This window comes from Etheostoma cragini, chromosome 20 (genome assembly GCF_013103735.1).
Source record: "Etheostoma cragini isolate CJK2018 chromosome 20, CSU_Ecrag_1.0, whole genome shotgun sequence".
Taxonomy (NCBI): Eukaryota; Metazoa; Chordata; class Actinopteri; order Perciformes; family Percidae; genus Etheostoma; species Etheostoma cragini.
In genome coordinates, this window is record NC_048426.1 from 561165 (window position 1) to 589112 (window position 27948).

Below are 27948 nucleotides of genomic sequence, written 5' to 3' on the forward strand. Positions count from 1 at the left end.
CAATAGCGTTGCATCCGTGCAAGACGCTTTCAGAAAACTTGACAGGTAATGAGAGTTGCTGACTTTGAAAACGGGTGTGGTCTGAGCAAGGGGCCCTTCCACTTTATGCTCCTGGCCAGATTCGGCGTTGCAGCTGGTTTGATCCCATCGCAAGATGACTAGAGTTCAAAATAGCATTACTTTTCTTTGTAGTTTTGTTACGTACTACTGTTGCCCTTACAAAGGATGTACTGTTGCATAAAGTGTGCATGCAATGGGGACATACTACTTCCTAACGTTGCACCTTGACCCTCTTGATATACGCTGTGTAAAGGATCAGGGGTCAGATTAGCCAGAGCAGCTGCTGGCTTGCATACTGTAAAATGTGACCGGATGCAGTAGGACTTCCTTGGACTTATCTTGTTTTTTTTGGCAAACTAAAAAGTATGGAAGTAGGAGTATTAGAACTCAGGGATGGTGTCTAGTTTACAGTTTCTTTTTTCAAAATGGTTTTAGACTGTGACACAAATAAAAAAAAATCTGACTTATAGTTTCCAATTGAAGTCTCGTAGATGCATCATTATTATTCCTCTCCTTTTTATACGATGCAGCGGGTATGATTACATCAGCATAAATAGACATTCTTGAGGGTAATTGCACATCTACTGTACTGACCCTAAATGACTATTAATAATACATTCAAGCTAAACTTGGCTTCCAACTGGATCCAAAGCACTTCAAACTAAATGCTGTTCTTTAGCACTTTGATATAAGCAATGAATCCATTCTTAAAATACTGAAACTGTGGAACCAAAACTATTTCTGTGAACATGACGGCAGAAAACTCAACAGTATTTGATATGAAACCTTTAATCCAGACAGATTTATCCAGGTACGGTTATATTTAATGTTTTGCTCTAAAGCACCTTCAGGTTTTTGGAAATGGGACAGTCTATGTCTTCTGTCCATAGTACCCACTATGAAGACCAGTTAGACTTAGTTAAGAGTTCATGCCTCAGTTTGTAGTTTTTAAATGTGTTACAGCTAATGCCAACACCTCAGATAGTTCTTATCATGCTTCTCCAAGTAAAAAATATACCTCAGAACATTCATCAATAGTAATAGTTATTTTGTAATAAAAAATAAAGAAAAAACATTAGCACTTGAATATTCAAGTATAATATACAACACATTCAACACAAGAAAATACTGTTGGCTTCTTCCATAATTCCAAATAATATGTAACGGACTCCATTTTGGTACCTGAAAACGAAAAGGTTTGTCTTGCTTTATGAGCTAGAGAGGTGTGTTTTTATTAATTCAACACCGGACTCTAGGTCTTCTATTTGTTGTGAAATGATGTTGCTTAGGGAATCTGGTTATTCAGCTGCCCGGGGTATTTCTCAAACCTCCTCTCTGCCTCCTCGCTGAACGCATCCCCTGTGGGCATTAAAAACAATGAACAAAGCAGTCCAAAAAGTTGAAATATAAGAGCTAGATTTGGCATAAACATCTGGTAGCTTTACTGACTGCTTACCAATGTGGCAGTTGTGGAGCCAGATTCGATGGCCGTCATATTTGCAGTTGCATTTCATGGCGTTGTTGGTGAAGTCGCTTTCAGCCACTTCGTTATTTGGATTGATAACAATCTGAACAGGTGAGGAACATAAAAGGAACATTATTATAACAGGATAGTAGGGCTGCATTATTAATCGCAATTGAATCAAAATTGCAATATCGACTGGTGCAATATTCCAAATGCACATGGGTGCCATGTTTCTTAAAGGCAAAATATGTGTTCTGAATGAAGTACTGTGGAGCTGCAGAGACGTCCCGCCTACAAATCCTACCCTACAGACTACAGAAAACCCACACTGTGTAAAATAGGTTTTAAAGTGGTCCCAAGTGCTCTCCCTTCTCTATATGGAAGCCTCTATGTTTACGGGCTTGTGGCGATGAGCAATGGGCTATAAATGCCCCAAAAAATTGTTTGGTTAAAATTTTCGAGTAAATGTCCTTAGTTTTTCTTTCATAAAGCAAATAACGTTATACATCTTCCCGACCATGAGATTTCCCGTAGACATGTATAGTTTCTGACTGGGAACCCAGAAATTCAGACATTCCCTGTCAAAAAAGCGGGGGGGAACGTAGGTTAATATGTGGATTAATACTACGATGTCAACATAATTGTGTGAGTCGACTGACTTCAAAAAGTTCACCACTTTACTCGAACTAAATTTCCAAACACCTGTTCATGTCCAGTGTGTCTTCTTTAGTCTGTTGCTGTTCAGGTTTTCACGTCAACACATTCTGCACTCACTGCTGCGTCTTGTGTTGACTGTTCACGTATCGAATATATCATATTACATATCCATGCTCCTCATCATATGTACATTGTTTGTACTGGTGTTATTGTTGAATACATTGCTAATACATATTTCTAAAATGATATGATGTTTTTGTTAAGTTATTATTACAAAATACTTTTTCTGACCTTTTCAAATTCCCAGACAAATAACTAATATTACAAAAAAGAGTGAATCTGGGTCTATTTGGACTGGTTTTGGAAATTATCGATCCATTTATATCTTCATCTTTCAGCTCTATTGTTATCCAAATATTCATAATCAATAAAACATTAGGAGAGGGGGGAATGAGAACCAAGAGATGGGAGAACATTTTAACCCCAGAGGTCAAATATAAGTGATCGTTTGTTTACAAAAGTCAGATTTGCAGTTTCAAAAATTGTAGCTCTATGGTATATACTAGTCAGCAGACACTGCTGTGTTGGTTATTGGGTTATAGCTACACAGTTGTATATGTATTTTAGCACTAAGAAACCGCATAGTATTTTCTTTGTGTTGGTCAAACTAAGCTGTATGTGCTCACCTGCAAAATGTAGTTTCCTGGTTTGACGTCTGTGATGTCGATCCACTGGCAGTCGATGTCGTGACGGTACAAATCCCAGCAGCCCACAGTGATGCCCTGATCGCCAAAGTTGGCACACTCGTACCGCTTAGAAACTCCTGCGTGTCAAAAACATTAATTTACTTTGAGATGCTTTAGTGGATCAATAAAAACAGGCTTAATAAGAATATTTACATACTTTGATTCAGTGCTATTTACAGTAATTTGGGTAATTATAAAAGGGTGGTTCTGTTCTAAACATGTAATTTGATTTACTCACAAGTTGCCCACATACACGCCCTTAAAACTCCAAGACGGCAGAAAACCCAACCTGTATCTATGTTGTTATTATCACTTGTTTAAATAAGTGGGACAGCTCAGATGGTGTCCTGAAGTGGAACGTACTGCGCTCACTCTTTCTGTCCTTCTTCCTTTCTTCAACTTCTTCCTTTCTTCAACACATGAAAACAGCCGCTGTGCTGGGACTCTAATCTGAAGCATCAGACTCACCCTCTTGACAGTCTGTGTCCTCCAGACAGAAGCTGGCTTTGTGTCCCTCGGCCACTTTGGTACCATTGGCGTTCATCAGATCATAGTGGGTGAAAATATTCATGCTGTGGTAGTGGCTGTATAACACACAGAAAATGTTTTAAATTAAAAAAATGATCCATCGGTATCTCACTTGATAGCTGACAACACAATAGAAGCTCTTTTTTATTCCACACCATTCAAAACCAATGTGTTTATGCTTTAAAAAAGACACTTAAAGGTCCCATGAAATTATGATTTTACTTTAGCGGTCTGATGTACACTACCGGGCAAAAGTTTGGGGTCACTTACAAATTTCCATACCACTCCATCATAGACAGACTACCAGCTGATCTGAGTCGGTGGCTGATCTTTAATGCAATTTCTACAATGCCCATTATCAGAAAACATTCATGCAATGTTCCAAAGGCACATGCTATTTACTAATCTACCATCTATTTACTGATAACATTTTAAAAACTAACTAGAAAAACATTAGAGAACCCTTTTGCAAATATGTAAGCACATAATGTAATCTGAAACTGCTGCCCTGGTTAAAAAACACTGCAACTGATCCCAGCTGGTATTCTGTCTATAATGCAGTGCAATGGAAATCTTTAAGGGACCCCAAACGTTTGACCGGTAGTGTATTTCTGAATGAAACATGATGTTGGGTAGAGACCTGATTTTTCCGGAAATATAGTCATATGCTTTTAAAATCTAAAATGTTCTTCGTGCCTTAGGGGGCAAGGTGTTTCAGTGAAAATAACATGACTTTACAGCAAGACACAAGAGTTGGATTTTGTTACAAAGTCAGAGAATCAATTTCTACAATGATAGATAGTGGAACAATTTACAAGGTAAAGGCACAACTAGTTGATTAATAATTCAGTACTTTTATACTGTGATACTATTATGGGATGATGGTTTTAATCAGAGTCTGGTTTATTGCAAAGTAGGTTTTCACATTGAAGAAATTTGGCTTTGGTGTTTTTGTGCAAGAGAAAATAAAGTAAAAAGGGCAAAGTCAGGAAACTTGAATGTAGAATGGAAGAATTTACAATAAAAATCTAAAACAAAAAATGAGATATGTGGATATAATATAGCATCTTGGACTCAAAGAGTTAAGTGAGCTCTTAACACTGGCTGAATCTCTGCTGCTGGCGTTTGAATCTCTCACATTTTGTAAACGCAGAGTTTAATTTCAAGTTACCGAAGCTGCAGTATGAACAGAATTTCTCCTCCACTATTACCACGCTATGTTGTCCGAGAGGCTACACGTGGCACTCTTTTTCCCACTAGTCTTTCTGAGTTTGTCTGAAATCAATGAACATCTACTGAACTAAAATGTAGGGGAGTTTTGGGGCCACGCTTAGGACTGAATATGATATTAAACTAAAGATTTATGACAAAATAATGTTACTGCATCGGCATAAATGTAATATTTTCCCCACTGAGAACCAATGAGATTGTTTCACTGCACCATTTAAACCCCAGTCTGCTGTTATTAGGAGGAGGCTGTCCATTTGAACAGAGCTGTCCTACACAAACTATGTTAATGGAGATAATAGTACCCATGGCAGGCATGCCAGACCCAGGAGTGCCGCCCAGCCTTCGGCTTGAAGTCAGCCCGGCCGATGTTGTGGATCTGGGAGGAGAAGCGCAGCAGGCGTCGGTGTCCGTAGGGCCAGTTGGCCTTGGCTGCAGACTTTGACAGGCAGTCCTCCTCGGCAGCACAGTAGAGCATGTGCAAAGGACGATCCTCGATGTAAACTGTCTGCTGGACCAGAGGGGCGTTTAGGACCAGGTCGGAGGCCGCTGCGTACACGGGTAGAAGTAGAATTTGGCTTAAGAGCATTACATTTTTGTTATACTTTATTGATCCCCAGTGGAGAAATTACAGTGTTTGTTAGAACACACTACACACAGGCCTGAAATATACACACATGCTCAGTACCTATACATGCACAATTGAAGATATGTCAGAGTGAGGGCACTGCAACTGCTGGAAAGGCGGCCCAAGCAGTTGGGGGTTCAGTGCCTTGCTCAAGAGCTTCCCACAGACTGAGCTACTGCCACCCCTTTCCAGTATGTAATAAAACGTACTGATGCATCTTTTCACTATCATCACAATATTGCTTTGAATGGTGATTATCACTTCTCAACAATGATGACAATGTTGACTAAAAACATCATTTGACTTACCAAATTCTTCGTAAATTACCCACATTATCAGAAAAAAATGGCAGGAAGCTCAGCAGAAGAAATTTTAAGACAGAGCGCCCCATCTAAAGGCGCTGACACACCAACCCGTTAATCGGTTGTCAGACAGTCTGGCGTGGTCGGTGACTTGAGTCTGTTCGGTGAGTTCAATGCAATCGGCAGTCTGAGGACCCGTCAGCCTTCAATTGCAGTCAGACTCAATGACCAATCTGATTTGTGGAGTGCTAACCCGGGAAATGACGAGCGGGATGAGCGGGACTAATCTCTGTCAAAATCTGACAAAAATCTTTTTAACTGACCTTTGTGGATCTGAAATGAAGAAAGATCGTCCCATTTCTCCGGCCTATTTCTCCTTAAAATGTTTTCAGAAACACGTTTGGATGAACTAGTTTCATAAAAATTCAAGTTGCCATTATGGTCTGGCTTGAAAATTCAGGAGAAGCCAGATCCTTGTGACGCATTCGTCCAATCAGTTGCGGTCTTTTTCTGCCGAAGGTCGGCCGTCGGATTGGTGTGTCAGAGCCTTAAAACAGGAAGTTCCCAAAACAAGGAAAAAGATGAAGAACGTCCTGCATAAACACGTCTTGTTTTTTTCTGTTCTCTTTTGTGATTTTTTATGTCTTTGGAGTTTCAACAGGTCAACCATATGTCTATGAAGTTTGTAAGTATTATTATGTATTATGTCACTCACTGTCAGAGCAGATGACTCCTGCTGCAAACTTTGCTGCCGCTTTCTGGCAGCTGACAGTTTTGTGATGCTGGCACTGACTCAGGGACATCTCGTTTCCCACGCACTTCACGCCGCTCATGATCATATCCGTCACATTACTGCTGTCCCAGTACCACGTTTCCTTAGATGGGGGGTTAGACAAACAGACAAACATGCAAACAAAAAAACAAACAGTGCGTCGCTCAGGAGAGAATCATTCACAAACACAGCTGCGGAGAGTTCAGTGTAATGTTCTGAAAAACAGATGTTTGTGACTCATTTTTATTGGCTACTGGCTGAGGACAGTATGATGCTGAGTTTGTGATCACAGGAGGACAATAAAAATGTGCAGATACTGAGTGATTCCATTATCATATTACTTGATACAAGGTTCCTCAATTTCACACCACTGTAAATGTAATTATAGACTGATCATAAATACTGCAGGTAAATACATTTTCACATACTAGTGTTTTGTATCATGTTGCTTTGGAATGCTGCTTAAAAATTCAGATGATTTGTAGTTTTATAAATTCTTCAGGCAATGATTTACTACATTTGCAAGAAGCCACAGTCTTTACCCTGCTAACTGTGGTATGTTTTATTCTGAAGGTGTAGAAATTGGTCTCCGTGCCACTTAACAATGGATTTTTCTGGGGAATGACACCAAAACTTGACATTTATTGCTGATATTTAAAGGCACACTCTATAGTTTTGTTTACACCCAAGTCCCTAATTTCCTCCTAGTTAACTGCTTTGAAACTCAACACGGTTCACAGCTGAGTTTCACTGCTTCAACAATGAGCTAGGATTTCAAATACATAAACAATAGTTTATGTAGATTTATTTAAGTAAATTTGTAATAAGTAAACGCCATACCCATCATTGTGATAAGTATGAAGACCTTGACTTGATTTGCTACCCTAAGTCAATTACATGTGTTCATCTGTACTCTTTTTAATTGCCCAGTTTATTTAAATCACTTTGAACAGTCATATACTTCCATATATATTTTAAGGCTTTGCTCCTCTGTAGCATGACTCTCTACAGGAAATTGTAAAGAAAACATTTTGTTTTAGGACTTTTTTTTGATTGTATAACGTGTATTTGTAAAGCTAAACCCATTTAACCCATAATATCAAAATTAGACTTATTTCTTACTTCAAATTGTTACTTTTGTCATTATCATTAAAAGTCATAATACTGATTCAGTCATCCTACTGTTTTTGTTTACTTTCTGCATATTGTGTATATTTTGTTCATGATGCATCTCGAGAGCTTTATCCTTTAAACAATACATGTGTTCAACATCTCATTATGGAACAAATCTCTTTATTCTTTGGTCCTACTTACAGTGATGGCATGCATAGAGTAGCCGAGCCCTAGCTGCCTGCAAACCACCATGGCTTCCCTGGTGGTCCAGCCTGTGCTGCACACTGTGCCCCACTTGGAGCCAACCTGAACCTCCACTCGGCCCTCATAACTGCTCCGGCCGCCCACTATCCGGATCTGCAGAAATGCCCTGCTGGGAGTCAGTGAAGGTACACACTTCCTGTCTTTTGAACTGTCTGGGCTGAAACTAACTTGTTCTTTGGCAATGCAGACTGTGTTGTTGAAGCAGCAGTTTTGGTTAGTCTTGTCTAGCCGTGGAGAGCGTCTACGTGGTTTCCAGATGAGGTCACCGCTTGACTTTGGTGGTGAGTTTGATTAGAAACTTCATGTGAGTCTGTTTTGGTCTGCTCACACGGCAAAGACCAAAACGGTAACATCTACTAAATTACATGTCTGACATTAATACATGTATGTTCAAGTATATTCCACAAATATATACCCCAAAATGTAGCATTAGAGTTGTGGTTTAGGAATATATTTGAATATGTTAACAGTTTTAATAACAAGTACTAGTATACTGCACATATTATGTAATATGTGATTGAACCAAAATATTGAACAAATCTGAACATTCATAGAATTAACTGTATTGACTGTCATGACATGATAGAAATTAGCTCATTAATTAGATTAAATTATCTGAGTGTTCATGACAGAGTTTTGTTATTAACCTACTTGGAGGCCCTGGTTAGCGTAGCCCAAGCCTAGCTGCCTGCAGGCCACCATGGCCTCCTTGGTGCTCCAGCTCTCTCCACAGACCAGACCCCAGCTCTGCGTCCCGTTAGAGTCGGAGCTCAGCAGCTCCACGCGGCCCTCGTAACGGGTCCGTCCTCCTGTGAGTCGGATCTGTGTTGGGCCGAGGGGTTAGAGACCACAGAGCAGAGCCTAGATACACAAGGGCCGGGCTGGATAGAAATCTACTTTAATGGGTTAGCTGTTCTGTTGGTGTACAATCTTAAAGGTGACATGGTTTACATGTATGTAACTCAAATTAAAAACTATCAATAATACGAAAGTGTATCCTTGCTGAGGTTTTCTCCTACTTAGTCCGGCCTCTGTGTATCTACAGTAACATGGAAGAATATGATCTGGTAAATTACAAACTGCACAACCAGATATACTCGATGTTAAGAGGAAATCCCTGTTGCCACAAAATAACATTTTTTTACACATTTTTCAAACAATAAAATTGTTCTTTCTAATACAATAATATTAGTATAAAACAATTAAAAATAATTCAGGACATACATGACTGTTTTTTTGTGACAGCAGTGAAGAAGTATCAGTTGAGAGTAAAATTCTGAGATTTCGGAGTATCAGCTCTAAATCTCATGTTAGGGCAAAGTGAAAAGCCTTTTAGAGCAGCAAAGAACTAAATGAATGGATAGTACAATAAACAGTATTAAATGAGACAGTATTCAACTTCCCTGTGCTACAGTCATCAAAGCAGAAGAAAGTCTGATGCAGCTAACCAATTTTCACCAATAAGGATATATTTTTCATATTTTCATGTGCTATCTGATGCAATAAATAGTATAATAATAATAAAAGCAATTCAATCAACCTTTTTCCAGATTAACAGAACAATTTTAAGACGAAACACTGTAGTAAAGAGATTCAGGTCTGACCGAGTTCTCTAATCCCATGTAGGGCAGGTTGCAGCGAACAGCAGCGTCCTCCGCGTGGTTACAGTCCTCTGATGTGATGTTTTTGAACGGGCAGTTCCAGATGGACTTCTCCTGGCCAAGACACTTCACCTCATTCATGTAGATCGGACCCATCCCTGGACAGACAGACAGATATATATATGTAGACACAGTATATATATATATATATATATATATAAAGTGTTTTACCGAGGTACAGGCTCTTATTGTGTTGCAACCACTGCAGCAATTAATGAGTCTGAACTCATTTAATGAGTTGCTTAGATCAATCATTAGAACAATCTAGGTCAGTTAATGCCTGTTTTTTGGACCCTTTCAAATCTCTGGTTCTGACTTATTGAGAAAAAATGGGTTCGTAAAAACGAATGAACAATCCCTGCAGACATTCTTTCTTAGAAAGGGACCAGATCGAAGAATCAGGGATGTCTTTTCCCCCGTAGATTTTCTGTTAAGGAACTTAATACATTTTCTCTTCTTTGTTCTTAGTTATTAGCCATGGTATCAGTTTCTCATCATGGTGTCAACCCTGTCCTACTTAATTCCAATTTTACTAATTTAACTAAAACACATGCATGTAAATGTAAAAGATTTAATTATCATTTCACTTTCACATTAATATGAGTCCCCCCAGCTTGCCTATGGTCCCCCAGTGGCTAGAAATGGGGCTAGGTATAAACCGAGCCCTGGGTGTCATGCTCTGCATTTGAGAAAATGAAAACTCAGATGGGCCGATCTGGAATCTTGCCCCTTATGAGGTCATTTCACGAGCAAAGTAGCAGTTGGTTAAGGCCACACCCTCAGCCTCCACCTTGTCCCCCTATCTCCTCCTCAAAAGCTACAGACTTGGAAATGGTACTTCCTAAAGAAAGCTCATTGTAGGACTGGCTCTAGTGGCTGTTCTACACCAAGGCTGAATTTTGGGAAAGATAATTCAGATACAGTATTAGGGGACCACTAAGGTCTATATGAAAGAGACTTCAGATACAGTATTAGGGGACCACTAAGGTCTATATAAAAGAGACTTCAGATACAGTATTAGGGGACCACTAAGGTCTATATAAAGAGACTTCAGATACAGTATTAGGGGACCACTAAGGTCTATATAAAAGAGACTTCAGATACATTATTAGGGGATCACTAAGGTCTATTTAAAAGCATCCAAATAGCACCATGTCATGGGACCTTTAACATCATTTTAGGCCTTTATATAAGAGGACAGGGGGCACTGCGGCAAAGGCCGAGCCTCTGCACAGACTGTCCAACGGCCAATTATCGGGTTGATTATTACTGGCAGTCCAGAGTTATGTATGCCTCATTTAGTTCTGTTTTAAACCTGGGGCATGTTTGCTAAGCATGCATGTTCTCTGTCAGCAACACCCTGGTTTACATTCACCCTCTATAAACTCTCACTCCATCACTACATAGTCACAGCACCATGAGATGATTGTATTAAGAAATTCCTGTTAAAAGGAATTCCTTCAGCAGTGACGTTTAGGAATGTTTCTTGGATTAATTCAGCCAGGTGGTGGTCTGACATCCATCTGAGCACTGAGCGGGTTCTGCTGCTCCCTCAAAGACCGAGTTCCTCTGTGGTAGAAATCATAATGTACACACACGAGAGCAGACATACCCACCCAGCGGTTCTGAGAACTGCCCTTCAAAAGACTGCTTGTTTCTTCTTTGATGGAATCTCGGAACAGTTTACAGAAAAACTACACACAACTCCATGTTCTCATGAGAAACACACACACTAGGATGAATAATTTAATATTTAGGCTCTTTCGTTCAAAGTGACATGACAGCACTTAAGGTTATGTTTGGTTAGACAATAATTATTCATAGCAATGTTTCACTTTCTGTGACCTTCCTCATGCTGTAAGTTCAGATTTTACAAAATCATTTACACAATTCTGTAAGTTTATTAATTGTACTTTTGAACACTGGGTTTTATGATTGTTTGATATATATAGTATGTCAGTTCCAATCATCTAGTGTTTTCAGTGAAATGACCAACCATTTATGTCTTGAAATGTATTTACCGCTCCGGTGGTGGTTAGGTCATCAGACCAAAGTTGGATTTTTAAAATTAACTGCCTAATGTTCACATGAAATAGTCCATAGCCTTGCTTGAATAACACAGATGCTTTCCTGTTCTAAAAATGCCTCACAGAGTTAGGAAAAAGCTTTTTAATGAATGAGGAACAGTATGGGAGAATCCATGTCAGGAATGTAGTGGCGGGGGGGATGCCTTGCATTTGTGAAAAAGACATATTTATAAATGGTAATGATACAGTAAAATGTGTATTATTGTAGTAAGACAGACAGAAAATAATCACCATATTTGTTTGCCATGGTGGGCGTCTTTCTTTCATGTCTCTTTGTCTTTGTTACTTTTCTTTCTACACGTACAGCATTCCTTTACTTATTAAATTAAAGATCCAAACAAATAATCCGTGTAGGAATGTGCCCTCCGTGTTGAGGGCAGATTATCAGAGATGACCTGAGAGATAGAACCGGCTGCAGATAGACAGCTAATGACTGATATCCTGTCTGAAGACAGTTCAAAACACATCCTGCCTCAGCTGACGTCTTTACAGAGATTTAACCCTCCTGTTGTCCTTGGGTCAAGTAAAGCTGGTGGTAGTAAGGTGGTGTTAAAAGGGACGAAAACATCAAATCTTTGTCCGGTTTTGACCCAGGAGGACAACGCAAGGTTTAATACAAAGCAAAGAATTACCCTAGAGTATTAGCATTATTATTATTATACAAGTACAAATACACATATTTTATTTTTCTAAGTTCCATTATGTCTTTTTTATTTACATTGAGTTGTTTGAGATCTAATTAGGATTCACAGGCTTTAAATTTTACTCTTTCTACAGAAAAAAAAGACTATTGGCTGATGTAAACCTCTGTGGGTGGAACCAGAAATCCGTTTTTTCCTAACCTTGTCCCATGCGGGCTCCTGTGAGAGCCTCCTTGGCGCTGCCGAAGCCGAGCTCCCTGCAGACGACGCTGGCCGACTGCAGGTTCCAGCGGTCGTCACACACGGTTCCCCACTCGTTGTCTTTCAGCACCTCCACCCGACCCTCGCCCAGCCTGGCACCTCCCTTCAGCCTCACGGTGCTCTAGAAAACCAGCAGACGGGTGAAACATTTTAATCCACAGACAGACAGTCTGGCAGGCAGTCTATCTACAGTATTTTGGCCAGGCTATTAGATGGCTTAGTATCGGCTAACAGGTTTTGATAATTGTGCAAGTTTTAGACTACATTACTGAAATCTTTGGTTTCTTTTTCAAGCCATTGTTTTGCATGAACAACGGCCCCGGCATGCAGCTGACGACGGCCGCCGTGCCGCCTTCGCAGGGGAACGTGGCGTTCCGCTTGCTGTACTCCAGAGGGCAGGCCGCCAGGTGGATCTCTGTGCCCGTACACTCCACAGAGTGGATGTGGAAGTAGTTCTTCTGACGGTCCAAATACAACCTGGAGGGAGCACAGACAAGTGATGACGGAAACATTACCTGTTTCCCAAATCCATACAAATTCTATATATTATGTACTAATTGTATACTGTTTAAACAGTAGCATACCAAAAACTTCAACTAGCTTTACCATTTTATACTACTGGTGGAAAGCTACTGCCAATTACACTTCAAACTTCACAAAATACATTGAAATGTTAAGATTAAATACTTCTTCTTCTTTTTTTTACCATGTTTTTTGGGAGCAACAACACAGAATTTATTATTAAAAAAGTTTCCAGCTGTGAGTAGCTTCTCTATATTCTTTGTACATTGCATTGTGGGAAATAGTGTCCATCAGCACACTCAAAAATGCTCTTTGCTTTGACTGTACTTTATTTAGTCTCTTTTCTAGTATGAACACATTACAGGCTCAAACCCTGCTAAGAATCAGTATGTAGAATGTTTGGGACATTGCAGTTAATAAAATGAATGCCTTAGATGTATTTACAGTATAATGACAAATTAAAGATGCTAAAAATTAACAAAAAAAGACCAAACAAATGAATTACTTAGGCAACATAATCCTTATCTAGGAAAACTTATCTACGGTTGTTCATGAAAATGCTGTGGGTTTGTTTCAAGTCATTACAACAAGCACATCCATCATCTCATGCTACAGTCAGAATAAATATCATTCAGGCTTAAACAAACTATCATAGATATTGTTTTAAATTACAAAACATGTTGGACAAAAGGAAAAAAACCACAGTTGTTTGGTGGCTGGATTTGATTCTGGGCACCAACTAGGGGTGCAAATCACCAGAGGCCTCATGATACAATATCATCACGATACTTATGTCACAATATGACATAATTGCGGTTTTAACATATTGCAATATTCTGCAATATATTGCAATTTTATTATTTATTCCCAATTGCAAATGATGTCCCCAAAAGGAAACTTTGTCACATACATTTCTCGGTTTGTTCTTCTCACTTTAATTTATTTGCTGCAAAATGGGATTGTAAAGCAGACAAACTGACCAACACATATATAATAAAAGAGCCATACTTGGCTTCTGTGTATTGATACAGTATTGGCACTGAAAATATTGCAATACAATGCTGTATCAATTTCTTCCCCCACCCCTAGCATCAACAGACACATATTAAATTACTGACATTTAACTTGCAAAACCATTAATTAGAGGCGTATATATATATATTTTTATATCTATCAATCATATTTGCTATATGCGTTTATTCTGTCACATGTGCAGGGCAAATGCTCATACTGGAGAGGATGGATGCAGCTTTGAGAATTAGTTTTCTGTTCTTGGGAACACACAAACAAATCTCCCTGACTTTCTTATCAGTTTATAAACAGCATTTGCTTGTATGGCTTGTAGAGGCAGCACGTGTGCGGGTCTTTTAAGACAGCGTGACTGACCCACTTAACGGTCTATCCTTAGATTACCTTTTGCCAGGGCTGCTCTGTTTAGACTTAGAGTTAGCTTTAGCTTTGGATGTCTGCCTGCAAGGTAAACACGGGTTAGACTGCACAGTTAGGAGAAGAAACATGGGGTGACAAAGTTAAAAAATCATAGTAACATAAGGTTACATGGTGCACAATGATGTTAAAAACTGTGGTTACACTGTTCGAAAGGATGTGTCTCATTCAATGCGGTTGTTAAACACAGTCAAGACATTATATGTAATTCCCAGTAGGCCCGCACGATTCAGCGATTTTTAGCTTAGAGTTGATATCATGATTCTCTGCCATGATTTTTGTTCTCATGAAGTGTACTGTTCATTGCATCTCATTGGCACCTATATCACACTGCACATCAACTCATGCCTGTAAACATAGAGGCCTCATGAAGAGAAGCGAGAGCATTGCAGCACTTTAACACCTATTTATACAGTCTGGTTAAAACTCACAGAAAAAAGTAGCGTTTGTGATGCAGTCGGCTAGTAAAATTAAATGATTGTAAAAAATCAAAGTTATTTAAAAATGTAATGGTGAACAGGGTGGATCGAGATTGCGATTTTATAACAATTAATCGTGCAGGCCTAATTTCCAGTATACCTTTACATAATATGTCATATTTAAGACACATTTATTAAATAAACACAAATTTGACAATGATTGAATGAATTCATCAAGCATTTTTATACGTTTCATCAACACAGGCTCATACACACTGCATGGCCAAAAGTATGTGGACAATCTTTTCTACGTCATTTTGTATAGTTATAATGTTTTTTCATAGTTTGGGGAAGGCTTAATGCCATAACTTGACAAGGTATATTAAAAAATAGTGGTCTCTTCCCTGTTGAAACATCAAATTGGCCGTATGCACAAAGCCAGATCATAAGAACATTATTTTCCTAGTTTGGTGTGGAAGAAATCAACTGGCCTACAAAGAGCCCTCATTTAACCCCGTCCCAAAGTACAACTAATTGGTGTACTATTTGGGTGCCCATATACCTTCGGCCACATGGTGTATGACATGTACAGTTTATCACTAACATGTTTGTTAGTACATACCATGCTACTGTGAGTTTTTCTATTGCACCAATGTAATATTTAAAGCATGATATTACATCATAAACCACGCACAGTCTATGTTAGTGAGTTCTTCAACTTTTCCAGTACAGGTCTTGGTTTTTCCTTCTTTTTTTAAACTCAGATGTTTTGCTACTCAGGTCCAGACCTAAGTCATTTAGAATCTGCAAATAATTATGTAATGGACAATGTAGATGATCAAACCCCTTAAGGCTGATTCAAGACCCTGCATCACCCTGTCTGGGTTCCGATACGCAGTAATAACAGGCTGGCTTCACATTATTCTGCTTATTACACAACTACTCATGCAGAGGTTCCCCACTGATGGCGTCTACGTCCCGGTTAACTTTACCGCTAATGAGCATGGCTCCGTTTGCACTGTTCCCATTAGCTCTGCTAGTGATCCCCATTTCCTCCACCCTCTGTCTCCCTTTGTGATCCGCTGGTCAGCGTTATGAGCGCCGTATGAGTAAAAAATACTGATTTAAAAATGGTCTGTGATTAGGACTCCATCCCACAGTCTATTACATAGAAATAGCAGAATTAAGTATTCAACCAGGCTGTGTAATAACTTGTTTTAACATATCTGGAGCAAAAGGCAGAATGTGGCTCCAACACAATAAAAAAACCTGAAAGTGGTTAAGCCTTTTATGGTTGGTGTTGATCTGTTCATTATATTTGTTGACAATAAGGTAAACATAGGAAGCCAGGCTTATCCTTTTAAGTTATATTTATGGTATGATCTCCACACTACAATCATATGGTAAGATTCATAATATAAATATGAATTGTTATTGGTTATTCACTGTAATCATTTTTTTTTAATTTCCTTAAAGTGTGTACCTTCCAACACCTCAGAAATGGTGTCACTCTCTTAACCATTTCTTATTGTCCGATGTGGCAAATTCCATCCATCTGGAACTCTGAGGAGATTAAAACAAATGCTTTTAATTATTTGCAGAATCTACCAGACACAGGTTGGTTCTTGTCATGTGGACTAAGGCCTCTGACTTTTTTAGTTGAAGAACCCAAGATGAAAAGTGACTGAAAAGCATGCCATGGTGGAGAATGGGATTTGAAGCTGTTGCCTTAAAGGACTAATCTGTGGGAAAATGAATCCCCCGTCACTGACACAGCCCAGATTGGCAAAATCTGTCCCATCAAACATGGCCTCAAAAGGTTTAAATGATAAAACAAGAATAATCATTGTACATTTAATGAGTTTAATACTAACTCTAATATGAGCTATTTACAATCTGTGCCATGCCAGTGATAATGTGAAAGGAACACACAAAACAGAAATGAGAAAAACTAAACCTCCGTACAAAACAACAATGAGTTTAAGCGGGGTAAAATAAAAATCCCATTCACATGCTGCACATCATATCATCATGATATCAGAAAAAGGGGACAACTAGCTAGAAAAGCAGGAGCTAAATGGTTATTGTCTAATACCAACAGGAAACCCACTGTCAAAACTACAGTGCAGAAGGAGGTGGACGGTGGATTTTCCCGGTGACAGTGTACCTTCCACCTGCAGAAACATTAACCTTTGGCCTGGAGACCTTCTCTGCTGCTCGCTTTTTCAGACGTCTGCAACAATGAGACAGCCAGATTCCATCACACATAGGAGAGAGACTGCATACAAACACACAGGCTGCATATACATCCACACACACACAGTCTCTGGGCTGCACACACATTATTCTTTTAGGTAAAAGTAGTGGGAGGTCAGCGGCATTCCACAAGTCTGCATGAGATTATGTTACACACTTCAGTTCACCAAGGTTTGGTCCCAATCACAGAGCTATTCCAACTATTTAGGATTCAGAACTGTCTTTCAGCAGCACATTCTGTATCTACTTTTTATTGGGTGGGACCATAGATGTCCACTGCGACAATGCTGCAATTATATTATATAGTAATAACCAGTTAAACCTGTCAGGTTTCTCTTTGTTTCCTGATTTTAAATTACTTTAAGGTGTGTTTTTTAACCCTTAAGTCAGCTGTAAATTTGTCCAGGGATGTCATTATAGATTAGAACAGATAAACGCAGATATTTAAAGATTTCCTTCTTTTTTTTGATTTTCTGGCCATTTCCACTTTCAATGACTAGGACAGCTATGTGAGAAAGGGAAGGAAGACATGCAGGAAATCATCACAGGTTGGAGTCAAACCCTGGACCTCTTCATCAAGGCATGTATATGGGCGCCCTCTCTACCAACTGAGCTAACCCAGCCGCTATGTCCAGAACTTTAACTTGCTGTGAATGTTCTGAATCCACAGAAAATCATTTTAGTCTGAAATCAGCAAGCTTGAGGAGTTCAGTCAATTACAACAATATCCCAAATATAATATTTCCTAATAAGAATTCTGGAATATGTACCCAAAAAAAAGTAAAACCCTGCCTCAAACAGCTTTTAACTAATGATTTAATTGGGTCACAGTATGTGCCTGTTTGCATGTATCTTCAAAACACCTCAACTCTATATCAAGTAGGTCCATTTTAATTAAAATAACCAATTAAAACTCATCCTGGATTGGAGTTATCAAGACAATTATGAAAAGCTGATTGACCATCTTCGACCCCTCCTACACTCATATGATATATCCATAAAGTCTAAAAAAGGATAGAGACAACACAGAACAATTTGATCATTGTACAATGCAGGTTGGCTTCCCTCCAGTTGTTGTTGTCTGTGCATTAAGTGACCACCCTGCCCTCTGCCTTCACACACGCTTGAGAGAAAACACACTTCTCCCCTCGTACTACTGTGAACTATCTGCAGGGGATGAATAAAACAGCTCCAACTGGAGCGTGGTCAGGAATGTGTGCAGTCATACTGGAGGGACAGACTGGGAGAGAAAAAAGGTTTGGGTCTATCCAAAGGGGAAAAAACATCCTCGGGAAGAAAGAAAAAATAAGAAACAAAACTGAGGGAATCAGTAAAGTATTCTAATTTTACCAAACAAATTCAATTCTAATCCAATCCAATTAAATTGTATTTATAGTATAACATCGTAACAGGAGTTATCTCAAAACACTTTACAGATAGAGTAGGTCTAGACCACACTCCAAAATTTACAAAGACCCAACAATTCCAATTATTCCCCCAAGAGCAAGCATTTAGTGTTTAGTGTGAGGACAAACTCCTACAGACTAAGATACTACTAACGGTTTAGTGTTGGTTTACTTCTCAGACTTGAACCACGGAAATGTCAAATATGCTGCAGCAAACATTCTGAGGGATGGAGAAAGTTAGCCATTTTGCTAAGTGGCTCAAAGCCCACCGTTGGTACTGGGAAAACAATCGGCATCGTTCTCCATCTCCATCTTTAACGGCTGAAGTTGATTCATCCACTTACTTGTAGAAGTTCTTGTTGACTTTCCTCTCATGTGGGAATCCCAGCATGCCGCAGACCACATGTGTGTTTTTGATTGTCCATCCCAGGTCACAGATCTGCGCCCAGCCGTCTTTGTACTTCACCTCCACCACACCCTCCGTGATGGGCAGCTTCTTTCTGGACATGGCGACCACGGGCCGGAGCCGCACCTCCTCTATCCTGTTCTCATCCACCTGAGCCTATTCAGAACACACAACACAGATGTAGTCAAGAAAACACCAAGAAAAGCTTTATATACATATAAAAAGATTTTATATATATATATATATATATATATATATACACACACACACACACACACACATATACATATATATACACACACACATATACTTTATGTATGTATACTGTATATGCTGTATATATAAAAAAATCTTAGACCACATAGGGATAGTTAGGGGTAATTGGGAGGCTTTAGTTTGCAGTTTTCCTAATAATGACCATACTGATACATCCATGCACACAGACATAATGTGTGTAGGTCTCAGATATTTAAATGTGAGGAACAGACTAAACAGTGAATCCTATTCCAAACAGTAATTTAAGGTCTCTACACTACATAAGTGGTAAACGTGACTATCTCTGATTCCAAGCTTTGCAATGAGTCACTTCCGCTGTGGTTAATCTGGGGAAAAACTGGGTTTGTGGTCACAGACTGAAGTCTGGACGCCACGTTTAACTGAGCCCGACTCGCAGAAACAGGCAGAGAGAGGGAGAGTTGTTATGCATTCGAAAGTCTACCAACTCACTCTTATGAAACTTTTTTTTTTTTCATAAGATCCTTCTATGAAACAGAGAAAACTCATCCAGTCTTTCACGTTTACAGTGGTCTGTGGAGACAAGTCCCCAATCTAACCTTGTTCACCTCGGACCAATCGTTTTTCCAAACAGACGTCCAAGAGGACAAATGGAAAAGTGATGACTGACTGAAAATCCCACCCAACAGCTTTTAGTTCAGTGGCGCTCAGTTTTGAATCTTTATTTAACCAAGAAGGGTTTACTGAGCACATTGAGTCTTTTAGAAACACTCCGCTTCACATTCATTCAGCCGTCATTCTCACCTGAGCGTACAGGGATACAAACACTCGCTAGAATAAATCCACTGGATTGAATTCACTGTGGGAGTGAAGTGCCCCCTCATTCAAGGGCACACATTTCAATATCATTTACTGTCTTTGGTTATTTTCAGACATTGCTCATATTCCTCGTACAGTAGTGTTGTTGTCGATTTCTATTTAAATGTTTTTGTTTGTCTTACTATGTGTATTGTGACCATTATGTATGAAAATTCCAAGGTTCCTTGTATGTGAAAAGCTATGTCTCGTCGATACTGAAGGGCAGAGTCGGACCTTCACCGTGGTTGCCAATAAACCTGCCTCTGATTGGGATATGATGAGTATCAGTTCTTTGAAATGTCATTTAGACGATTCAGACCATTTTGTGTGCTTTGCTAATATTTGGAGCTTCATGCATACGAGTTCAACTGCATTCAGTGGCCAATCACCGGGGAAAAGCAGCAATGTTTACTGATCAAACACAGACCTATTTGAAGAGTGAACAGAGCAGTGTCAGTAAACTGTACTTGATTGTCTACTAACAGAATGTCACACAGCTGTCTATCTATATACAATTGGAGAATGCTACACAGAAATGACCTGGATGGATATATTATCTGAATGAGTGATTTAATCCTTTACAATTTGCACATATTACTAAACCATGACTGAGAAAACAGCAGGATTTCACATCTGTACGAGTGACCCTGAGGTCACAAAGCAGCTGATGCTGCCCTCTGTTATGGAAGGTATGTCAGGTTTACTGAGGAAGCTCTCCACACACTACATCACCTCAGGACAATATACTTTTAGAGGCTGTTCCTTTTAACAGGCTCAGACACATAGAGCAGAGCTAATCAACACCATATATGTGCAGCTACAGTTGGGAGTAGCCCTAAGGCGTTGAATGTCTTCTTAAATCTTAAACTCCACAGATTGTGGAACAGTAGCGCTGTTAAGACGAAAGCCAAGTTTAAGGGCTTATAACAGCTTCTAAATGAACACCGTTTTTACTGAAAAATCAATTACAAAAACCTCTTTAAATGTAATTTATCAACTTACGTCAATAACATTTGAGTCCACAAAGCCGGGAATCCTCTCGTCTTTGCACACAACTCCGGCATCTTCATCGTGAGTGCAGTCACTGTTGCCCCAGCCGCGAGACTTGCAGAATTCAATGCTCTTCTCACCTCCGCTACACAGCACGTTGTCCAGCCAGATTTTCCCTGGACAGGCAGCAGACTGTCAGTGTGGCTCCGGCACACTCCCAGGCCTGGGGAATGTACTCAGCCCAGGCCTGGAAGTGACACTTGGTTGCTTATAAAACTGGTGCTCTGGGAATTTTTGCTTCAAGCTCTCCACAGTTGCACTTATTCTAGACAAGGGGCTGGATACGAGAATCAGCTAAATGCCTAAAATGGACATGTAGTACTAATGTAGTACTTAAAAGTACACCTTATGAGCCTGAGGCTTTCAATTTTACAAAATTAAAGTATGATTTCTTAACCATAATATCCTGTTATCCAAATGGATAACAGGATATTTGTGGATACCCATCTAAAACTGCCAAAGTTTAAACTGTTCAAAAATAACATTGACAAACACAATTCTATGACTGGAATATTTGAATATCCTGTGTGTATATCCATGTCATTTTAAACACCATTAATACCCGTATAGAAGAGTACACAGCGTATTAAACCAGACACTCTCTCAGGAAGTGGCTGAGGTCCCTCTTACCTTGTCCCTTGCCATATTTGGCACTGTGAGTCCATCCTGTGGCTGAGATGAAGCCCAGTTGGCGACAGAGTACGTTGGCGTTAGCTATTGAGAAGTCGTCATCACAGATGGTTCCCCACTCTCCCTTGTAGAAAAGCTCTACGCGACCCTCGTTGTGTTTTCGGGGGTATCCGGACAGCCTGACCTTTAGCCGTTCGGTCTGGGAAGACGGGGACGGGGACGGCGTGGCTGATGGCGTGGGTGCCCGTGTGTGCTTTCGAGTGGCTGCGTTTGAAGGTGTGGTCTGGGCCAAACAGCAAGGTAACCACAAGCTTAACAGAAGGCTGAATGCAAACTGCTGCCTGCGTCTTGACTTCTCCATTATTTCAGCTGCATATGAAGAAAAGAAAAAGGGAATGTCAAGTCAAATCTGTCCCGTTTAAATGAGAAGACTGTTACAGGGTTTCTATAAATCTAAATACTGAATATTGGGCCTTTCAGGTTTTATGATTATCAGTTTAGGAGGTGAGCAACAAAAAGACAAGTCTGTTATGTATCTCAGGTTCTGGTGCACATCACAAAGTGTCTTGTGGGCATGAGAAACCAACATTAACATCCCAGAACATGTCATCAACGTAAAGATAATAAGCTAAACAATTTCACCTTTAACTCTTTGTATGCAAAAACTACATGAACACATATACATCAGAGTTTATTGAAATGTGATTAAATAAATATGTACTATGAGAATTAAAAGGAATAATTTGACATTTTAGGAATTACACTAATTCCCTTGCCTGCATGGTCTGACACACATTACTTTCCATAAAAACACAACATGTCGTTTTTACGCTTCAGTTTTTGTATGAATCAGCAAATAATATATATAAAGTTAAGTTTTATCAGTGAGCTTTAGGGGTACTGGTAACAACCTTTTGTTTGCCTTTGTTTTCAGTCTTAAGGCAGACTTATGGTTCTGCGGACACTTAGTAAGCGGTCTGAAGTTTATACTTCATCAATCTCTGTCATGTGTGTGCGCACGTGGAGAGTGTGTGGTAGAGAGAGTGAGAGAATCACGGTAATTAGCATTGGAGTGAATACTGACTCTGGAGGCTTAGACGGAGAAACATAGTGTCTCCCGGTGCTTTCTGACCACGGTTGGAGCTCTGTGGCAGACAAAGTTAACCCTCTCCTTGATTTGATGTTGCTTACAGAGAAGGAGAACCCGGAAATGAGAAGGGGGAAATGTGATGCCACCAAGCTACGGCGAAAGGGACCAATCACAGTTGTTGTGGTCCGCATCGCTGCAACGTGTAGTTACACGCAGAAGCATTTTTAGCCTTAAGAGAATAGCAGAGCTGGCATGTGTGTGTGCGTGGGAAGTGTGTGGTAGAGCGAGTGAGGAGTGACAGTAATCAGGTTCGGAGCGAGTACCAACTCCAAAGGGGAGATCCAAAGTGCCTCCTCTGTGTTTTCTGACCACTGTCGGAAAGCTGTGGCAGGAAAAGTTAACCCTCTCCTTGATTTCATGTTTATGGAAAAGGAGAACCAGGAAATGAGTTCAGGGAAATACAACGCTACAAAGCCACGGCCAAACGGACCACAGTTGCTGCGCTCTATGTAGACGCGACGTGTAGTTACATTTTTTGAGAGAAGCTCGTGAAGCAACAGCATAGGGTCCGGTGTGGGGTCCATACCTCGTACCTACGCCGTTGATTTTAGGACTTTAAGCTAACCGACTGCTGGCTCAGGCTTCATATGCACACAGGCATGAGAGTGCTAACAATATTCTTAATAAACTCTCGGAAAGAACGTGTATTTTCCAAAATGTCAAACTATTCCTTTACACAGATGTAGATATGGATTAGATCTAAACATTTCTCAACAGGAGTGGAAAGTCAGTATGTTTGTGTGTTGAGTGTCTAAATTGCCCCTTTGTAAATGCATTTCCAACCAGTAGAAGTCTGTTCCATTTTGGGACACATTAGTATCATTTTCTGCTACAATCATACTAGGAGGACAACTTTGAGTAGCTTAAGTTCTCATTTAGTTTGCCCCCAAATGACCCTCCGGTCGGCCCAAATATACGTTTGGAGGCACTCTGGTCAGCCCTGGTGCCCCCTAAATGATACCCTGAATGCATTTTATAAATAGCTGTAGCTAAAACCAAGCGGGTTTCCACAGAGGATCTGAGATATATACGCTCAGCATATGGAAGTAAGACTGACGTAAGAGCGCAGAGTTGCTCCAGCAGTTTGATTCAAACCATCTGGTCAGAGTTGATTTGACTCAGATGTGGGGAAGAATAACAGGAACATTTAAAAAATGGGCCAAACGATCAGGCTGATAATCAGGCACAAAGTTTACACGAATGTTTATATTTATGAAATTAACAGCTGCACGTTCCCACTATGTGTGTCCCTTTTTGTAGCTTTTCTGTCCAGTGTTTTTTCCTACTCTTGTCTTGCTAATGTCCAGTTTTTATTGAGCAGACATCACTTTTATTCAACACATTTGCCATAGGTTACTATGTATTCATATTTCTTGATACAACAAGCCAGCTTTTCCCTAAAATATGTTCCCTCTGCCCCCTGAAACCTTCTGTACAACTGCTAACATAGGTCTGCTATTGATAACTTGACAGCTACACTCCTTCTTTGCTTTAAGCGAGTGGGGGGGTTGTTCCTACAGAGACACAAATACAGTAGTGTGATGTGTTTGGACAGAAACCACAAACTTTAGGTGCCCTTTCCAAAACATGTCTGAGACTGACTGCATCGTCTGAGTCCAATTTCACAGTGTATGGAAGGACACACACATTCACACTAAGCTTTAGTCAGCAGAGGGCTTTTAAAGACATAGCCACTAAGTCTGAACTGAAAGCCATGTGGTGCCACATTTTGGGGCAGATATTCTGCATCTTAAAGCTTTTTGATGGATTTCTGCCTTTTTTGATTTTAGAGATCAGGAAAAAATTGACAAAATATACAAAGATACTAGGGGGGTGCAATAATAAAAAATCGGTTCACAGCTCTACAAGTTCAAAATCGATTCATAGAACTCCTTTGTTTGTTTCGTAATGGCATGTAAACTAATCACATGAGGAAAGTAACTACATTTACATACTGTAAATCTTATTTAGTTGAGAATTGTTTTTAATTGAAAAACAATTTTTGAATTGACTCGAGTCTAAAAATCGATAATGAATAGAATCGTGACATTTTCTAAATCGTGCACCCTTACAAGATACCCAGAACTGAATCAAACTCAAAGGAATACTCCAACATTTGATGAGAATATGCATTGCTACCAGTGTTTAGCTAGGCTAGGCCAAACACACCTTGTACCATATAATTATCGATTCTTAGATGCATCGTGATTCTTTCTAGAACAATTCAAAGCTTGATTCTGATAAGTTAATAATCATTTATAAAAAAAGTGTTGCTTTTTATTTAAAAGTTACTGTCTCCAGACACGTACAAATCAGAAAACAGAGTGAGCGAAAAAGGATGGGATAATAGACAACAACTTAGTGTTGTATGTAGAAAAAAAACATCTGGCCACCTCATGTTTCATGTTCTCCAGCTTTAAACATGACGGAGCATCTGACATGGAAGAGCACTGTGAGAGAAGGTGACTCAGCATGTTTAAGGCTTAAGCATGGAATGAATGAATGACTACACAATAAAAACCTTAGTAGACAAAACATTTCATTACAACTTGTGTGTGACAAATCCTGTATATGTCAAAATCTGACAAACTCAGATTAATATGCATGAGTTTTAAAATCATGCATTGAAATAGTTTCATCGAGATGCATCCAGTGCACACGTAGATAAACTAATAAAATTGTGGGACTGGCTCTAGTAGTTGGAATTCTGTAATTCTTTTATATAGACCACTAAGGTCTATAAGAGACTTCAGATACAGTATTAGGGGACCACTAAGGTCTATATAAAAGAGACTTCAGATACAGTATTAGGGACCACTAAGGTCTATATAAAGAGACTTCAGATACAGTGTTAGGGGACCACTAAGGTCTATATAAAGAGACTTCAGATAGAGTATTAGGGGACCACTAAGGTCTATATAAAGAGACTTCAGATAGAGTATTAGGGGACCACTAAGGCCTATATAAAAGCATCAAAAAAGCACCATGTAATTTTAAAAACTATTTTACAGAAATAACAAGTCGGACATTAATTACATTTTTGATTTTGTCACTTGTGTTAAAGGAAACCATCACATTAGGCCACAATTCAGACCAGCCCAATGTCTCGCTCACACATTGAACTCTCTCGCCTCTCCCTGAAGCAGGGACCCTCCATACCAACGTGCCCATGGATCAGGTCTTGTGAAAGGCTCAAATCAACCAGCATCAAGAGCAGCAGTTCTCCAGATCAGCATGTCTCTCTGCCATACATACAGAACACCTGGTCACCACAAAAGTCTTATCCTGAGACACTGCATGCACACATATCCACCAAAGCAAACAACAGACTCTGAATCGGTTTGCTAATCACTACCAGAGGTCTGTAGTTTGTTGTGCTTTTGTTAAACTGGGAGCAGAAGCTCCCTGGGGAACAAGATAATGTTTCCTTGTTGCAGCTTGTTGACCTTTAGAGGAACTTTGAGAAACTTTACACATAAACCAGTGCACATGAGCCACATCAAAGGGAGTGAACGGATGATGGAAGAAACTGCATTATAGATGAACACTGGGAGATAAGGTGTTTCAGGAATGAGGTTACAAGAAGTAAGGTCAGTCATTTTTCCGCAGAAAATAATCTTACTATTACATTCTCCAGTCTCCCTTAAGATTCTTTCACCACAATATAACCACAGCTGCTCAATGGAAACACATGGTTGTCAAACATTTCCTAGAAATTGTAAGAAAGTGCAATTATGGTGTGAAGGATTACTGATCCACCTGTTTTGTAAAGATGCAAATCCATAACTTCAGGATGTAATCTTTACTCCACAGAAACATTAAGACATCAGAAGAACCCAACCTATGCACCACTTCAACACCTATCTGGAAAACAGCTGCAGAGTATCTGGACAAAATCCATTTATTAACAATTTATAGATAATTAAAACTGCAGAAAGTGAGGATGTATCACTGCATCATGAACATTGGTTAACAAATAGAAAATATTGCAAAGAATTTAAAAACCCAAATGTATGGTGTACTGTACAACTGATCTATAAAGCATTATAATACATTACTTACATTATTATATAGCTATAACCTATTTACCCTTTATGAATGTGCCTTATTATAAAGTAGTACATGTTTCACACATTACCACGGGATATTTGGCAGCAGGGATGCCTGCAAATCTATTTTAGTTCATATTTGGCTTTGGGGAAACATTTTGTTTCCTGTTGCAGCATTCCTCACATTTTTTACCTATAATATTCAGAATCCTAAAAGTGAAATAGTGTTTTATTAGTATAAATATAAGGAATGGGGCTTGAAATTATATGAAGCAACTTTAAAAGCACAACGCAGCCTCTGTCATCAAAGCAGGGCCGAAATACAACATCTGAAGTTTATTTTTAATACCCACACTATGAGTATATTAAATGTAGCTTGTCATTTTAAACTCTACCTTAGGTTTCCGGTGTGAGGTTGTAACGGTCCCGTGGAGAGAAGAGAGGAGCAGGGTCTTCAGTTATGGTGATCCAGAAGTTCATAAACGGAACCCCTAAAGACAGAAGACGAAGAAATATCCCAGTACTTGTGCTAGTTCATTTTTTCCATTAAACACGGGTCCAATTTGGGGGGCAGTAGTCCATACAGCAACCAATTACTCCTTCCAGCGATGTTGTCTGTAAATTGCCAGCTGTGCAACCCTCGCTGACGCGGAGGAGGAAGACGACTGGAGTGGGCTGGCTTTATTCCCGGGAAAGACACTAACTCTTTCATGGATGGTTTTGTAACAGGCGGTCATCTGTTACATATCCCCAAAAAACGTGATTTTCACATAAGTTACACACAGGCTACGTGCCTGACGACGTGAAGCGAAAAATGTACAACCGGAAAATAGCTGCAATAAGCTTATTGGAAGAAAGAAAATGATATATAGGCTAATATATATCTGCAGTTTAGATAAGGTGACTGACGTTAACCTAAATCCTGCAGCAGAACTATATTTCAAGATATGCAGCCCATAAACCATAGGTTCAAAAAGAGAAAAGTTTGCCCTTTCAATTAACTTAGCTTAAAAGAATAATTTGACTTTCTTTTGTTAGCTAATATTATGCTTATTTACCCCGAGAAGACCTTCTGGAAGGGGACAAATCGCGCCTCCGAAACGCGGTGCT

General features: G+C 39.5%; 1 protein-coding gene across 6 annotated transcripts; it reads right to left on the reverse strand.

Moving 5' to 3' along the window:
- Positions 1-556: 556 nt before the first annotated feature.
- On the reverse strand, positions 557-27603 carry loxl3b (lysyl oxidase-like 3b). Of its 6 annotated transcripts, XM_034858246.1 has the most exons (17): positions 27234-27598; positions 21901-22008; positions 21640-21858; positions 20962-21125; positions 18806-19023; positions 16967-17032; positions 14348-14404; positions 12682-12889; positions 12353-12533; positions 9367-9521; positions 8414-8584; positions 6329-6488; positions 4989-5232; positions 3397-3512; positions 2869-3005; positions 1517-1628; positions 557-1419 (listed from the first exon to the last, which is right to left on the reverse strand). In XM_034858246.1, exons 2-17 carry the CDS (start codon positions 21998-22000, stop codon positions 1346-1348), a joined length of 2382 nt encoding a protein of 793 aa, XP_034714137.1. In that variant the 5' UTR covers positions 22001-22008; positions 27234-27598; the 3' UTR covers positions 557-1345. The 6 variants fall into 6 exon arrangements, with proteins under 6 accessions (XP_034714137.1, XP_034714136.1, XP_034714135.1 ...); XM_034858245.1 differs by lacking the exon at positions 8414-8584 and adding an exon at positions 7700-7855 and having other exon boundaries at positions 21640-22008; positions 27234-27603; XM_034858244.1 differs by having other exon boundaries at positions 21640-22008.
- Between the last annotated feature and the right edge of the window lie 345 nt (positions 27604-27948).

Bases quoted from the DNA above. Each gene is read 5' to 3' on its own strand.
- loxl3b (XM_034858244.1), bottom strand. From the start codon at position 22,000: ATGGAGAAGTCAAGACGCAGGCAGCAGTTTGCATTCAGCCTTCTGTTA. The intron at 12,534-12,681 runs GTAATGTAGTCT...CTGGTTTTCTAG, and splicing joins AAAAGAAACCAAAGATTTCA to AGCACCGTGAGGCTGAAGGG. The intron at 5,233-6,328 runs GTGAGTGACATA...CCGTGTACGCAG, and splicing joins AGGAGTCATCTGCTCTGACA to CGGCCTCCGACCTGGTCCTA.